At 38.8% G+C, this 16,803-nt stretch overlaps 4 protein-coding genes across 10 annotated transcripts; all 4 read left to right on the top strand.

Annotated features, from left to right (window-relative positions):
• The first annotated feature begins 832 nt into the window (after positions 1 to 832).
• LOC137964054 (stigma-specific STIG1-like protein 1) lies at positions 833 to 1,342 on the top strand. Its single transcript, XM_068811320.1, has one exon. The coding sequence runs from the start codon at positions 875 to 877 to the stop codon at positions 1,340 to 1,342; it is 468 nt and encodes a 155-aa protein (XP_068667421.1). The 5' UTR covers positions 833 to 874.
• An 882-nt stretch (positions 1,343 to 2,224) lies between these two features.
• Positions 2,225 to 2,647, top strand: LOC137963464 (stigma-specific STIG1-like protein 1). The gene has a single exon (XM_068810580.1). It carries the CDS (start codon positions 2,225 to 2,227, stop codon positions 2,645 to 2,647), a length of 423 nt encoding a protein of 140 aa, XP_068666681.1.
• A 3,132-nt stretch (positions 2,648 to 5,779) lies between these two features.
• Positions 5,780 to 7,106, top strand: LOC137963463 (probable pectate lyase 16). Its single transcript, XM_068810579.1, has 4 exons — positions 5,780 to 6,364; positions 6,452 to 6,555; positions 6,649 to 6,787; positions 6,885 to 7,106. Exons 1-4 carry the CDS (start codon positions 5,780 to 5,782, stop codon positions 7,104 to 7,106), a joined length of 1,050 nt encoding a protein of 349 aa, XP_068666680.1.
• Positions 7,107 to 7,571: 465 nt separating this feature from the next.
• Positions 7,572 to 16,533, top strand: LOC137963586 (uncharacterized). 7 transcript variants are annotated; one of them, XR_011115218.1, is made up of 24 exons: positions 7,572 to 7,692; positions 7,767 to 7,988; positions 8,298 to 8,328; positions 8,438 to 8,622; positions 8,734 to 8,893; positions 9,555 to 9,651; positions 10,707 to 10,876; positions 11,185 to 11,348; positions 12,165 to 12,353; positions 12,468 to 12,557; positions 12,754 to 12,837; positions 13,066 to 13,209; positions 13,470 to 13,552; positions 13,702 to 13,843; positions 13,916 to 13,999; positions 14,136 to 14,297; positions 14,375 to 14,465; positions 14,555 to 14,635; positions 14,725 to 14,791; positions 14,872 to 14,971; positions 15,400 to 15,516; positions 15,599 to 15,655; positions 15,761 to 16,159; positions 16,345 to 16,369. XR_011115218.1 is itself a non-coding variant. In XM_068810721.1 (24 exons), the coding sequence occupies exons 1-24, from the start codon at positions 7,573 to 7,575 to the stop codon at positions 16,376 to 16,378; spliced, it is 2,748 nt and encodes a 915-aa protein (XP_068666822.1). In that variant the 5' UTR covers position 7,572; the 3' UTR covers positions 16,379 to 16,533. The 7 variants fall into 7 exon arrangements, 6 of the variants coding, with proteins under 6 accessions (XP_068666822.1, XP_068666819.1, XP_068666820.1 ...); XM_068810721.1 differs by having other exon boundaries at positions 15,761 to 15,834; positions 16,345 to 16,533; XM_068810718.1 differs by lacking the exon at positions 16,345 to 16,369 and having other exon boundaries at positions 14,375 to 14,462; positions 15,761 to 16,335.
• Positions 16,534 to 16,803: the final 270 nt, after the last annotated feature.

The raw sequence follows: 16,803 nt of genomic DNA, 5'->3' as shown, positions 1-16,803 counted from the left end.
AAGAAGTTCTATGACCGTTGCGGAGGACCCGATCTCTCGACTCGAAGTCGTATATGTTTATCATATTTAACGTGTACAGGGGATCCATCTCGGAGTAAAGAATTCATGGCGGAGAGATGAAACTGGAAGAGGCCGAGACAAGTCAAAGGTCCATCTCTACCTTCGTACTTGTGTGTATGTAGGTTCACATCTACTTATCCGTCAAACGCGGCGAAACAGTGGAAAACCTAATCTGGTAGACGAAGACACAGACGTGAACAGAGATTAAAATGACGACAAACGGCAACTTGCTAATTCCAGCCTTTTTCTTCTTCAAAGCTGAACAAATAAAACCGAATTTGGTAGACGGAAGAAATAGCGAAATATGGACTATCTGGAAATGCGTATTTGGCCCGTAACTTCGGCCTTGCTGCACTACTGCAATACCCATGTCAATAGACGAGATTTCTTCTTCAGATTGAACTTCGAAGTTCTTTATTGATTACCCACTATCAAAACTGTAATCCGAGAACTCAGAAATTTCCTTCGCAAGAGAAAAATCGAAATGGGACGTTGACCCTGATCAGATCGGAGAATTAAATTAGGTAAATCATTCGGCAATGGTTGCCATTACCGATCTGTTCCAACTCGAAAGTCATGAGTCAAATCCTGCTTCTGTAGTTGTTGCAATGACGAGTTATAAAGGGCGCCTAACTTGTCTTTGTTACCATTAAAAAATTTAGCCGTTGAATTGGACCTCCTCACTCCCTTCTATCCCTTCAACCCATCTCTTACTATATAAGTTCCTTTCCATGCCAACCGTCCCCATCCATCAGCCTTCCCATCACAATCTCTAGCTCCTCCTGTGCTGCATCTCGTCCTACTCTTTGTAGCCATGAAGCTCGGCAAGCTTTTCTTTATCACAGCCATGGCGTTACTCTTAGTCATTGCTCGTGCGACCACTCCAACAACTAGCGAGGAGGACGATGACGAAGAACTACCTGGAGTTGACAACCATACTGCCTCAAATGACTTCCCATCGGCGGACAACGAGCCATTGTCCCTCAGAGGAGTAAGTCGGTTGCTTGCTCAGAAGAACCCGAAATCTCTGAAATGCAACAAGAACCCCAGAATCTGTCGTGCGAAGGGAAGCCCAGGACCGGATTGCTGCAAGAAGAAGTGTATTAACGTGACGACAGATCGGCTCAACTGTGGGCTGTGCGGGAGAAAATGCAAGTACAGAGAGGTCTGCTGTAAAGGTCAGTGCGTGAACATGTTGATGGACCGAAGGAACTGTGGGCGCTGCAACAATAAGTGCAAGAAGGGGGGCGTCTGTGTGTATGGACTCTGCAACTACGCTTAGGAACGTAGAATAGTGTTCTTCATTCTTTTTTTCCTCATTATTGTCCAAAAGAATAAAAGGTGCCTGCCTCGAGCATAATTGCAGGTCGCTATGAAGCTCAACAGAGTTGTTTCATTAACTAAAATGTAAATTAGTGGTTGTTCTACTTATCGAATGGAGATCGGATTCATGAAGTTAAATTGTCTGTTTCTCATGAGTTTCAGTTTTGTGCTCTTTTACCCGTTGATGAATTTGAACGCATGATATACTTCTGATTTCGTGTCGCCTCCATGAAATCCGGAAGATTATTGGAGTCCTAATTGCTGTTTGGAACCCATAGAAAATAAAATAAAAAAAATAAAAATAAAAATTTGATTATTATCTTATTTTTATTAACTATTTTTAGAATAATAATAATCAAATTCTCATTTTCTTTTCTAGGGGTTCCAAATCAACTAGGTTAATCCGGGACCGATACAGCTTATAGATTCTGTCCTTGTTACTAATTAGTCGGAAATAATTTTAAGATCTCTAATGATGTTCTAGACTTGATTATCTTTCTGAATCAATCTGTGCTTGGATTTTAACAACATCAATCAAAATACTCTTTTAAGGGAAAGAAAAACTCCGAAAAGAGTTCTGTCTTCATGAAGGTTTACTAGATTCTTACGACTTGTTCTGTTATTATTCCAATGAAATTCGTCCTCTTAATTAATGCTGAAAAACCTAACTTCCCAACTCCCCTTGAAATTAACTCAAAATTTCCCTAATGTTCACGTAATGTGTTCTCCTCCATTTTCCTATAAAACCTCAGCTCTGCTGATCTTCTTCTCTACACTCAAATATCACTGCCCTGAACCCCTTAACTTCAAAACCTCCTCTTCATTTGCTTCTCTCACCATAATGAAGATGATGCCGATAGTAAGGTGCTTCTTCCTGGCTGCTGTAGTACTCTCCTTATCCCATGCCCGAACAATATCAGCCAGCGAAGAAGGTTCACAGCATACCGCCGCGGACCTCTCGTCGGTGACGCTCCGAGGGGTAACACGTTCCCTTGCGGGGAAGGCGACGGTTACCTGTAACCAGTACCCTCAAATTTGCCGCAATATGGGCAGTCCAGGTCCAGACTGCTGTAGGAAGCAGTGCGTCGATGTGATGACGGATCGACTCAACTGTGGCCAATGTGGTTACAAGTGCAAGTACGCGGCGGCATGCTGTGGTGGGCGATGCGTCAACTTCGCTAACGACGAGAAGAACTGCGGTAGCTGCTACAAGAGATGCAGCAATGGCGATATTTGTGTTCATGGGTTATGCAATTACGCTTAGAATATCATATTTGGGTAATGGGTACTTGATACTATTGATTGATGGATCAAAATGCTACAATAACGAGGGTTTGAGCTGTAAACAAGATCCCTTGGCTGGGAAAAAAATAAGCAGATCTATGGAATAAAAACAAAATTTCTTGTTCTTTCAAGTGTCTTGACTCCATATGTAGTGGAAAATCATATATTACTTCTGAGTTATTGCATATTCCATTCTTGCCAATCGATGATTGAATTTAATTTACATTATCACTCAAATAGGCTACAGAGCAGGTTGAAATTTCACTTGATTTCAAGAATAAAAGAAATTCTAAGATTTCAAGTGGTGTAGAGGTTCTATCTCTGATTTTGTCTTCTGATTCAATCTCCAATCTAAAGAGGAACGGCAAAGTAGTAGCAAAGGCGATTACTTATTGCTACTTTTATTGTAGAAATCTAGGAAGACTTCTTGAAGTTTGAGGCGTTGGAGTGGATGACAGAATTATGGGAGAGTGTTTGATTGAAGCAAGCTCTCTTTGACGGCGCTTTAAGAGAATTTTGAAAGACTTGCGGTGGAATTTGTTTTTGTTGTAATCTTTGTGAGGATTTTGATAGAGCTTTTAATATTTTTGACCTACAACTGCTCAAAAGGTGTCCAAATAATGCTAAAAAGCCTAACTTGATCGTTGCTTGAAGTTGCTAAACTCTCTTAGGCTCCTCTCCACTAACCGATATCAAGCTCAAGCTCTCTTAGGCTCCAACAACAACATAGCATTGAGGCCTCTCTGCTTGCTCACTCTCGTTCGCCTTTGCCATGAAGCAGTTCAAGACTGTCTTTGTCATAGCAATAGCCTGGACTCTTATCATGGCGAACGTCACCGAGGAGGCCCAGACCTCTCCCCGCGGGCGCAGTCGCTTCCTCGCCCAGGACAACCCGCGATCAGTTTACTGCCATAAGAACCCCGATATCTGCTACAGTCCCGGGACGTAGGGAACAAGTGCGTGGACGTGACGACGGAGATTATTATGTGTAAGAAGGGAACAACTGTGGCTACTGCAACAACAGGTGCAAGAAGGGAGATTACTGCATATACGGCCTCTGCAACTACGTTTAGAAGAGGCAAGTCCAGATTTATTATTCATTTCTAATACAATAAAGACCGCCAATTTGTTGTTTTGGTGGAAGCAAATTCCAAGTGTTTGAGAACGTTTAAGGAGATTACATAGAGAGAGAGGTTTCATTCATTCCCTTCATGTGATTGGAGGTGCCAGTCCAGTACTAATAGATCTGACCCCAAAGGGGACTTGTCTAAGGAGATTAAAGATGATTAACCCTGGCAGTACCAAATCCCACCATTTTCGAATGGTTCATGGGTCTCTCTGTTTCATGATTTTTTGAAGAGCAATTAACCGCCTTAAAAATTAGTTTTTCTGGCTTAATGTTAAAATGTTAATCAATCAACTATTAACTAACAAAATTGGGTTCGACTCCATTCAGATTGTTCTTCTTTTCCCGTTTCTACGTTTCTTCAGTTTTAGGTTATCAGAAATTCTAACTGTTGATCATCGCGATTAACAATTCCGAGTCTACATGAAAGCTTTAAATTGTAGATGATATTTCGAATGCAAGCTAAGTCTCTCATGCAAGTTTGCTATGATAAGTTCTGTCAACAGCAGATCTTCCCTGAAAAGCCACCGACAAATAAAAAATAACTCAGGCGGGCTGTGGCTGTAAAGCCGCCCTTTTCAACGTCCTTTTTCACTGGTTTTTGTGACTGTTTTCAATGTTTTTCTGCAATTTTTTTTAGGAATTTCGGGTACCGAATTGGATCCTGATTCGAAGTCTTAACATCATAGTTGAGATGGCTGAAGAAATAATCTCAGGAGTCTTTGGATGGTTTTATAACTCCAAACTGATAAAATTATAATATCCCATTTGTTTACCGTTGAGAATTTCATGCTTGCATTTTACTTTAAAAGGGAAGAGGGGTGCTTGGTGTGGCTGTGTAACTTGAATACAGTAAGCTCATGCAAGCATTGTGCCTTGCGGGGCTTAAAGATGGTGGAGTCTGTATGAGAAATGGATAATGAAAGCACTGGATGTGTCATAGGTGGTGCCCCTTGCATGCTGAACTCGAGCCTTGGGTACTCTTCTCCTCTTTCCCCAGGACAATCACGGAAACGGGAAGCCCCTTCCTCTTTTTTGTTTTTTAATCCAGCGGAAGCACTAGCTGCCCTGCGGCGCCGCTATTGACATTAGAAGGGGGAGGGGCTCTTCTTCCCCTTTTGAGTTGACAATGCCCAGCAAGCTCCCTTGGCCGAAATAAAAAAAAGGGGAGAGTCCTCTCCCTCATCTATATCGACAACTGGAGCTCCTATTGCTCGGCAGGAGCGGTGGCTGAAAAAAAACAAAAAACAGAGAGGGGTCCCTCCCCTGGCTAGTACCTCCAGATTCATGTTCAAAGGCTAATCTTCCTGACTCGATTTGATAAAGCGTACAACATCTCATACACTCCTACCTTCTAATAAAGTAAACTCTTCTGACCTCTAATGAAGTGCAATCCGGTTTCATCTTCTTTGCTCTGGTTCGCTTTTCCAATCTTGAATTCCAAAAAGACAGGTGGTTGAAGGTCTCAAGTGCGTGATAAACGACTTCTTACCAAGACAAAAATCCTCTTGGTGCAGTATAAAAAACTTTATCGAAAACAAAGCACATCTTCAGTGAAACTCTATCTGAAGCGTAGACTATTACATAATTTAGTATTTGAACATAGTTTACTCTGTACACGCAGTCGGAGTTAATGAACGACAAGCTCGTGCGACCACGTTCTTGCAAATTTTCGCCCAATATTTAAGCCAAGAAGCAGCAAAGATGGTCATGGACACCACTTTCAGTTGAGAAATCTGCAGTTCTGCATCCAAATTTCGACTGTGTCTTCCACATTGTCTTCCTGTTTAGCTATTAAGTTAGCCCTCTGCAACGAATCAACTACTCTGAATCATCACCTTGAACATGTCCGCTCTGAGGCTGAAGAGCCTACCTGTTCTTTTGATTCAATGTCTGCTCACAGTATTGTCGATTCTCGCCTCTCAGGTGCACTCCTTGCCGGTCTATCATGGCTCGGCTCGCATGCTATCCTCCAAGAAGAAGGTGATGAACCAGATTGATAGTTGTTGGCGAAACAAGCCCAACTGGTCGTCCAATCGTCAGGCCCTGGCCGACTGCGCGATTGGTTTCGGGAACGCAGCTTTCGGAGGGAAATACGGTAAGATTTACGTCGTCACGGACTCCTCCGACAATCCTTCTGATCCAAAGCCGGGAACCCTCCGCTATGGCGTCATTCAGACACAACGGCTGTGGATAATCTTCAAGAAGGACATGGTCATAACTCTTAAAAACGAGTTGATCGTAAACAGTTTCAAGACCATAGACGGGCGGGGATCCAAGGTAGAGATTGCATATGGGCCCTGCATCACGGTGCAGGACGTGAGCCATGTTATAATCCACGGGATCAGTATCCATCACTGCAAGCCAGGGAAGTCGGGCATGGTTAGAAGCAGCCCTACTCACTTGGGACGTCGAGGTGGCTCCGATGGAGACGCCATTGTGATATTCGGTTCCACTCACGTATGGATCGACCACTGCGTTCTCTCCAGCTCCACAGACGGCCTCATTGACGTGATCCATGCTTCCACCTCCATCACCATCTCCAACAATTTCTTCTCCCACCACGATAAAGTAACTGACGATTGTGTTTAACTTTTTTCATCTATGCACAAGATCATTTGAGATGCTTGATTTGGAGTCCCAGAATTTTCACTGCAGGTGATGCTATTGGGCCATAATGACGATTACTACGCCGACAAGGTCATGAAGGTCACCATCGTCTTCAATCACTTTGGCCCTGGCTGCGTGGAGAGGATGCCAAGGTTAGAGGATTCCATCAAGTTCAGCAGATTTGCTTCCATGCACCAGAGAATTAATTTCAAGTTTCCGACAAAAAAAATCCTAAATGCATGCAGAGTTCGACATGGGTACGCACACGTAGTGAACAACCGGTACGATGAGTGGCAAATGTACGCCATCGGAGGGAGCGCAAACCCCACCATCTTGAGCGAAGGCAACTACTTCATTGCCCCTGATAAAAGCGGTAACAAGCAGGTGCAGTGAATCAAACATGTTCTCTCTCTGAATTATCTTTTCCGTAAATCGTCTCTGATTTCGTCTTTTTTTTTAATTTTTTATTCTGTCTCCATAGGTCACGAAGCGAGAGAGTGGTGGGTGGAAGAATTGGAAGTGGAGATCTTCGAAGGACAAATTTCTGAATGGAGCTTATTTTGTTCAATCTGGATGGGGAAGTTGTCCTCCTGGTTATTCTTCGTCTCAGGCCTTCACGGCTGCTCCGGGGTCAATGGTGCCAGCTCTCACGGCAGACGCCGGTCCTCTCAGATGTTCCGTTGGAAAAGCTTGCGCAAATTAGTTCTTGCTTCCATTTTCTCTTTTTTGTTCTCGACTGACGCGTACTTTCTTCTCTTTGTAATATCAAATTACCAATCTGATGTTCTTTTTAATTTTTACTTTTTGCTGATTTTTCCCCTTCGCAATCGCCATCTCCACACGCACACGTGGAGTTTGTGAGCTTTAAGTGATTTTCACCTTATTTTAAATAAATGATAAATACAAAATTAAAAGGTTAATATTTTTTTAATCAACCAATAGTCTATTCCATGTCAACAGAGTTTAGATGAGATGGAATCCAAGTCAACCGATTCTTAACAGGAAAATCTGACCCTTGGATGAATTGGATCCGGGCGCCAACCCACAACAGACCAAAAACGCGGGTCGTATCTGTGACCGGTCGAGTCGGGTCTGTAGAACCGGAACTTGAGGTTCCACAAGTGAAAGACTCGATCGACTACTGGGAAAACAGAGGTAGGAGCACAGAGATGACAGTCATGGAGCTGAAACTCAGAACTCGGGACTATTGTGCCGAGCATGCCGCTGCTACCCTTCCTCGTGTACCCGCTGATACTCATCCTCTTGCAAATTGCTTTCCTTCACAACAGGTTATATCTCTTTGTTCATTTATATTAATTTCTGGTGTCCCTGTGTCCTCCAATTTGATTAAATTCCGTACTAGGTAAAAGATGATTGTCACGAACAAGTTGATTTCGATGATCCCTTAAGAGCTACTGCTCGTAGTGTAGAAGAGGTATCCAATCAAAATGTGGAACAAATTGAACAGACGACGATAAGTCGAGTCGACCGTGAATTGACTAAGGTATTATCTAAAGAATGGGCTGCTTTCAAGAGATCATTGACGCAAAGGTTCCCTGTCACCCAGACGATATCTTCATCGTTAGTAAGTTCGCTTTCTTGGTTGGAATCTGTTGTAATTTTAGAGATTCTGATTACATGTATTCTTATTTAGACCATATTTCGGGAATTGGGAAACTGTGAAGCATTTCAATTTAGCATTTTCTATGATTTCAGATAAATTTCTGGTATTTTTGTGTTCTGTGTTTTATGAGCTTTGGGCATTTAATTGTTTCAATATTTGTAGTGTCAGCATCATTTCAAAAAAAAAATATTTGTAGTGTGTATTTTTTCTCTTTTCCTAGGTGGGCCCTTTCGTTCGTGTTCTGATATTTTGACTTGCTTTCTGCTGCAGATGTCGGATATTGAAACGAAAAGTGGTAGAGGTATGATATCCAAATCTTATTATTGCTTTTGAACTTGTTGAATAGAAAATTGTTATCTGGTTTGGAACAGACTGACCTCACTTTAGTTACTTGATGCGGGTCCTGGCAGCTTCGGAAAAATCATTGGCAAGTGTACATGTTGATGAATTGGATGACCCAGAAAAATTTGCTAAAGAGGAGGCCAGGATTCTCACGAAACATGAGTACATGTCACAATTGAATGGATTTAAAGAAGAAATAGGGCGTGCATGGGGATCTGGAGATCGTGTAACATCTCTCAAAACTTCCATCAAGGCTAGTAATACTGATTGGCTTGTCATACATGGGTTAAGTAGTTGCTTCTATTAATTTGAATAATATCTATTCTTAAAGAAGTTTGAATTATATCTGGCTTCTGCTCTGCAGGTTGCAAGGCTTCTAATGGATGCGTCTGTTTTCCAATTTTATCCAACACTCTTTGTTTCAGTGACAGATATTATGGACATGCTTGGTGACTCGGTCTGGGAACGCATAAAAAAGAAGGCAGAATTTTCCGATGATGGAAATCCAATCTGCAGTTTGCCAGGTCAGTCTTCTTGTTTCTAGTTATTTTCTTTAGGCAGCATCTTTTGTTCCATTTCGTGTGACAGTTGTCTAACTAGTCCCAGAAGTTGGATGTGGATGTGGCATGAAAGCTCCTAAAAAGTTCATGGAAATGGTAGCATTTATGTTTCTGGATAAACTATCAAAGGCTATGGCTCAGAACAAAAGGTCATCTGGAAGATGGATAGAACATATGGATACACGATCCCACTTCAATCTTAGTGACTTATTTCAACTTGTGGTCCAGACTTTCACAGCTACAGAGATCATCTCACAGAAATTCTTTGTTGTTATCAAAAGACCATAGCAATAGCTTTTTGTTCATCATCCATAAACCCATACTGCATAAATGTGGTGGCCTAGTATTATGTTGTGTGAGAGAAGTACCTACTCAAAGGCTTCTTTATATGTGTCAAAGAGTACAACCTAAGTGCTTCTCTCCTTCCATTTGTACTATCTTTCTTGTCTATGAATTGGATCAATCTTTATGTTAATCAATTTCTATGTAAAACAGTTCACTACTATTTAATTATTCCTTTTTTCTCAAATTTAGAATTTAAAGGTCATTAAAAATGTCATTCTCTGATCTCAATATTTCTGGATTCTCAAAGTTGTCTCATTAAAATTTTCTGTATGTTTTTCAGAAGCCTTTACATCGAGTGATGTCTGTTCTGAGGCCAAGGAAACTTGTTCTAACTGGTTCTGCAAAATAGGTTCCATCCGCGAGCTTCTTCCGCGAATGTAAAGTTCGTATGAGTTTTCTCTTTCTCTTAATGGTTCCTTGCATGTGAAATTTCTTTGCTAACCTGGACTGTTGGCTATTCATAATTAAAGGAAAGAAAATCCTTCTATTTGGTATTTAAGGTGGTTCTTTCTTTATGGTAAATGTACTCACAGATTAAGTTTTACCAACTTTTATTGGCCAAGGACTCTGAAACTATATGACATAGTTTTGTTCCATGGACTGTTACATCTTATTGGAAGGTTTGGAGAGGAGATCAAACCTAAGAATAAGCATATAGTCCTCAGGAACTGCCATATTTAAATTGACTTAATTTTTCTAGTGCTAAACAGCACTCTAATATTATGCAGAAGAACCAATAAAAAAGATAAAATTCCTAAGCTGACCAGGGAACAAAGGACAAAGTTTTCCTTATAAGGTTCTAAATAGTAATAGGAGATTAGTTATAATTGAGAAGCTATGCTAAGTGCTCTTGATCTAGGACTTAATAAACTTGTGAGAAATTGCTGGAGAGAAAGAGGAAAGAGAGGAAACATAAGACAGAGAGAGAGGGGCTGAACGAGTGGGAGAGAAAAAGGAGTTCCCTCTCCCCTCTTGTAAGTCTTTTTTATAATAGAAATTGTTGCAAAAAATAAAAAATAGTCTCCACAACACATATGGATATCAATTCAACTTAATTCTCTAGCCTTAACCACCTAGGCAAGCTAGTAAGAAAGGAAACTAAGTTAGAAAATAAAATAGACAAAATCTCTTAGTATATTACTTAACTACCATTGCAATGTTCCTTTTCACAAACCTAAAATTTTATAGCCGAGCTTGCTACTTTAGTAATTGATTAAGCTACTTCTAAAACCACTTGGTGTGCAATTGTGTTCTTTGCTGCATTTTGAAGAAATACCTTAGTTAAAAGATTGCCAAGGCACCAGTAAGAATTGTTATTCCTGGCAAAGGAAACAAATTTAAATGGAGTTTGTAGACTTAAAGAGACAGGGCTATAAAAATAGTGTTCAACTGTCTTTAGTAGTTCTTATAGTGATTTTTCCCTTTGACTCAGTTATTTGGAGTTAGCCATTCTGCGTTGTTACCGTTTCCTGCAAGACAATTTTTTGGCTACCGTTCAGCGCTTAACAATGATGATGAGAGGCATTGCAGATCCTCTAGCATATATCTATTGCCATCTATACATGGTCTGCTGTGTTCACAGGTTGCCTTTTCCTTCTACAGGTTTGAACGAAACCTGTACTTACACATAGCCATGTAGACGATTTTATCTTTTTACTAAAGAGATCAAAACATACACATTTATGTCAATATGTACTTGCTTAATGATATGTTCATACTTGCATAGGTGTTGCAAAATAAAAATAGAGACAATCCTTCAGTTCAGTTCTATGCATGGTCATGCATTGCCAAATGAAGCCAATATTGTGTTTGAATGAGAAATTTATTTTTCTATATCCATTTTTTTTGTTTTGTTTTGCACTAATCGTTTCTTTCTTCTTTTGGGGTCTTCTTCACTCATTTCTCCACAGATCTTCTGGTTGCCTCCATTAATGACATTGCTACTGTGTTGAAAAGGATTGTCTTGTTAAAAGAAAACTGTTATGAAAACTATGAGCACAGAAAAATTCTATTCAACCTGGTGGAGCCTGCCATTGAGTGGATTATGAAATGTGTATTTAGAGGTTGCTCGCAGGTCAGTAACAGGAATATATTCATTATATTGACATCATTATTTATATTTTGTTTACTTTTTGTTCTGAGTTGAAATTATGCTATTTTTTACTTTAAGCCCGGCTGTTATATTGACATCATTATTTATATTTTGTTTTGCTTTTGTATTCTGTGAAAGCTAGAATTTGTGATGTTTCTCTTGTTTATATACAAGTTGAGGAGGACCACTTGGTTGGTTTGATGAATAAGGTTGCCTCAAATATAACTGTACATTATATTGCTTGTCTTTTTCTTTCTTGAACTCTTTTTGTGTTGTGCTAGCTAATTATAGAGTTGGAAAATGGAATCTAGTTATGTGTTTCACTTGGATGGAACACAGATATTAGTCATGCATAAGACAACTGCATGTCTCAAACTTTCATTGGTAGACTATATTAACATAATACACAGATAAATTTAAAATTTTAGGTCAGTTCATAAGTCTATTGTATTGAGGGATCTGGTTTATCCAATAAGTGAATTGCTTATATTATTATAGCAGTCTTTATCAATTAAAATCTTTAATTCTTTCCTAATTTCCTATCACTGTTTTAAAACCTGATTGGCTGGTTCAACTGGTGGTGATATCATAAATAAGTATCGTAAAAAAGGAAAATATGCAAATGTGATATGGTATGCAAAAGCAAAAACCACATTTACCAAAGCTCAAATCTGTTATAAAACTCATACTATGCTGACTACTGTATAACTCAGTTACTCTATGAAGAATAGCTGTCATAGTGGCTTCTTTCAACTGATAAACTACTGATGATAGGTTATGTGAACTTTCCTTTTGTAGTCCAAGATCAATGATGTTTCTGTGAAGCTAGGGTTAAGCAGGGGTCAATTGAATGTGACGGAGAATGCCCCATGTATCTCAATCATCCTGCATCATTTTATCAAACAACTACCAATTGAAGTTGTAAACACAAATGCATGGGATATTTTGCAAGTTATTGAATGCTGTGAAGATATTTCCCTCGACCAGGTATTAGTCTGATGAGCTCTTGTGCCATTTTGCTGATTATTCCATTAGGGCTCCTTATTAGGATTTGTCAAGAGGTCTAGACACTTTAGACACAGTCTTTGATATCATATACAGTATTTGAACTTCAGGTTACTTGGGCTTAAACTCTCTGGATGCAGACCAACAAGGGATGCAGCAGATGCCATAATTGGTAGGATTTTTCAGGTATTCATTGATCTTTCTCTTCTCAATATCTTTATGTGGAATTGTTAGAGTGATCATGTATCTAGTGATTCTATTGGCACAGAGTGGATTGTTTCTGGCATTGCTTCTGCATTAGGAAATAAACATTTGTGATACTGGTGCACCAATGATGTGCTCACTGTTTCGTAACAATTCATCAATATTTCTTTAACTGCAGGCAGGTTCTCAACTTGATGATGATATTAATAAGTATTTGAAGGTTGCTGATGCTTACTTGGACATAGTCCTTCAGCATCAGATGGTAAGTTTGCACACATGCAAGTTGGATGCCCTTTGTTGATATTATTGTGTCATGTTATTACTAATCCTTCCATTACTATTGTTTCTGTCAATGTCTATTGTATCACTTGTTCAAGAAAAATGTTGTATTAGAGCTGAGAGGTCTGTTATTGGATAACATTCTCCAAATTAGAAGGTACTCTGTCTGATAGTTGCAATCTCTTAACATAAAAATGTCTTTTGATGACAGGATCACTATTTGGCCATTATTTTAGATGGTATCTCTGTTCGAATGGGCAACAAGAGAGCTACTGAAGATGAATCAGACAGTTTGCAGTCCATTTATGAAAAAATTCTAACCCATTTTAGCAACTTAGAAGACATCTTTTCTCTCGTAAGATGCTTTATTTATTGCAGTCCCCACTTTATGAAAAGGAAGAATTTTTCTGTCAAGAAGAAAGCTTCATGAAGAAACATTCTTGTTCCTCCCACACGTACACACGCACTCTTGCACACATACCACAACACTACCACCACCAAATCAAAGATAAGAAAATCTTGTTTATTTTTAATACCTTTTAGTCTACCATTTTACTGTTGTTTAATGAGGAAACTAAGCATTTCTAGTGTTACTTTTTTCTGATCCTACCTTAGGACCATTTTATAGAGATTTTGGACACAGTACATGGAGTTTCACGCAATACAGTAAATATGCATATCCTCAAGAAGGCAACAAGGTGTGATTTGTCGATTAGGTCATAATTTTTTTATTATGTAGCTTAAATGTGGAATGTGAATACTATTGTTAAATCATACCATTCTGCATGTCTCTAAAGTTGTATCCTAGTGTTAAGAATGTTTTAGTGATGTTGACGAGCTTGAACAGGACTGGTTATATTCAAGATCCCAGGACAATACAGTTGCTTTTTGAAGTAGCCCGTGCTCTACATGATAGCTTAGATTATACCGATATGAAAAATGAGGACCATCAACAGTCATCACGTCATATCTGTCTTTTTGTCTCGAAGGTAGATATTCTGGGTCTACATTTCAATTTCACATATCTTGGAGAGACTTATTATTTGAATTGGCTTTTTTAGGTTGACTTTAGAGCTGATCTAGAGCACCATTTGACATTCTTGATTGAATGTCGAGCAGCCTTTTGTAACACTAACGAAATCAAGGTTTGAGCATTCTTCCTGCATCTTGTGATAAAACAATCTTGTAGGGTAGATAAATTTGATTTTGTCGATTTCTGAAGGCCTTATCATCCATTTACAACTATTGCTTTGTGTTTGACTCTTGTTTTTTAAATGATAGGAAACACTTGTGCATTCCTGTAACTACTTAGCTGTTAAGGCTATCAGAGATGCAGAAAAATGTGTAGATTTTGTCAAATCTTGTATTGCATTTAATGAAGTTACAATACCCTCTATTACAACCATCATTGGCCGCATGAATTTGTATCTTGAAACAGCAGAGGTAATAATTTCCTTCCTTGTCTCTTATTTTTCTCTTTTCCTGTGCTAGTACTTATGCAAACTTTTATTGTACCTCAGGTTGCATTATTAGGTGGCTTAGTTCCTCATACAGATGGACTGATCGAATCAACAATTAATACCTTAAGAAGTCTAGAAATGAGTGACAGTTGTACTCTCTTCTATTCCAGTTATTGTATTCATTATACATTTCGTATTTTACTTATACTTAATGTTCGTTTGCATTTTTCTTGTTTATAGGTTCACGACTACTGAGTGGTGTGGGAGGAATTTTTTTTTCTCTAACAAGGAAACTTTGCAGCTTCTTAATTGTAGTCCCAGGTTACCTTAGCATGCTTAGCTACGTATCCTGCTTTCTGAAAGATTTCCATCATAATTATTGTCTCTAAAATTATTCTGTTTGCTTGAAGGTAATTTAGAAGAAGGAACCACATGGGTTCCCAGGAACATACTGACCATAGTTAATTCAGTGTCATGGTAAGAATCTTAAAGCAGTTACTTTGTTGAATCCTTATGTTTTAAATTCCTTATTTAAGATTCTGACACTTTTTGTCCAGTATTACTCCTGAATTCAGGATTAAAACATTTTGTGCAGTACTTTTACTATCAGCTGCTCTATCGCAAGATAAGCTTCCTTACCATTCCGGCAATGAAGAGGTATAACTTTTATATGTTGTTTTTAGCTGCTTCCTTCTACTGAATATTTTCTTGAATGATGATGGCTTTTACACTGGGTATTGGAGACAAGTTCATAAGGCAATTGTTGAATTGCAAGTGTGTTAAGGGTGAAGAGAGGAGAGAAACAGTGTGAAGAGAGAATCGGATAGAAGTTTGACACGAAAGCTGTGTGGGAGAGAGACTACAGTAATGGATTACCTCTCTTCCTTCTTGGAACTTAAAATTCTATTAAAAAATAACCTTTGTGCCCTATTACATTAAAGTATCTAAGACAAAATACCCCTCAGAAAATAAAATTACATTTTCTATAAAAAATCCTAAAGGCTTTCGTTATGTCTTGTTTCTTCTTCTATTTTGCAGTGTAGTAACATGTGCTTATTATTGTAAACTTCTGGAAATGTATGCAGGTTATGGGCAATGACCTACTTTTCTTTGGAGAGTCGTCTTACTTTCAAGAACTTGTGTCAATCTCCAGCTATGTGCTTCAAAACCTGATTGATGAAGTTCAACAAGAGCCATCCCCTGTAAGCATTTTGCTCTTTCTTGCAACCACGGAGATCTGTGCCATTCATACTTGAGATTAAGTGCAATCTTTTTCTCTTTCAGGTTGTGCGTGGAAATCTTGCACTTGAAGCCTGTAATTGCATTGTTTCATCTGTTGAAGTAGGTTCAGATGCTACATTTGCTTGGATTTAATAATTCAGCAAAATGACGCTATCCTGTAGTCATCTCAGGACAACATGTCGTTTATATTGTTGTATCTTGCAGGCTAGTCATGAAATATCAGGCATCTGCTCTAAACTGATGGAGATTGCCAAGTCATGCTTGCAATCAAAACACAGGTATCTGCAGAACACACTGAAATTCACAAACAAATACATAACAAAGGTTCCAGTGGACATATCAGTGGTTTCTGCTCCTACAATTCAAAGGGAATCGATCATTTCATCTCCACTTCAGTGACATGGTGTCCTCAGGAGTGCTTTTAAGAATTCTAGATTTCTTTGAAGGGCCTATTAGATAATAGAATCAAGGACATCTCAGAAGAAGCCATCCCCTGTGGATATCTTGGCTTCAAAAACCAAAAAGCTCAGTTACCTTGAGTCCATGTTTTTCATACTGAGATCTTCCAGTTATTATGTGCATCCATCTGAGACGAAGAGAAAGGTCTGTATTTGAGTTATATCTTTTTGATGTTTGGTGATAAGACCCTAAAAATTGGCGATTTTCCTCATCTGGAGAGTAAAATGGACTTTTTTGCTTCTGATTTTTGTTTAAGTTTTGGCTATTATACATAAGCTTATATACTGAATCTTTGATGTAACTATGTTATGGTGCCAACTTCAAACCAGGGACAGAGGCAACCAGAAACACTGCAAACGTTGAAGTGAAATAAAATTTTGGCTGAAGGTTGTGGGTATTCAGCGCTGTGCGAGTGGCGGCCTGGTGTCTAAGAACATTTTCAAGATTTAGGCAGAGCATAGTAGATCTCTTGGATGAAAGTATAATTGCTGGGAGACGAACCCTTTCTCCGTAGAGCAAGGAGGGTGTTTACTGTTCATCCTCCCTCCCGTTCAAACAAAGAGGATGGATGCCTACTTTTAATTTTTAATTTTTAATATTTGAATATTAAAATTATTTAAAATATGTTATGGTATTCTATTTTTATTAAATTAAAAGACTCATTTAGTTAATAATTTTTAGTTTATTTTAGCTAAATTTAAAATAATTATTTTATGTAATTGGTAAAATATTATTAAAATATCAATTTATCGACATTAATAGGCCTTACTGTTCAGAACTGTGAACCA

This window comes from Aristolochia californica, unplaced genomic scaffold, assembly GCF_029961685.1.
Source record: "Aristolochia californica isolate CCGP_79_NKW_82.1479 unplaced genomic scaffold, dmAriCali1.0.hap1 SCAF_4, whole genome shotgun sequence".
Taxonomy (NCBI): Eukaryota; Viridiplantae; Streptophyta; class Magnoliopsida; order Piperales; family Aristolochiaceae; genus Aristolochia; species Aristolochia californica.
Note: the sequence above shows the minus strand (reverse complement) of the source record. Positions and strands in the feature narration are given on the sequence as shown.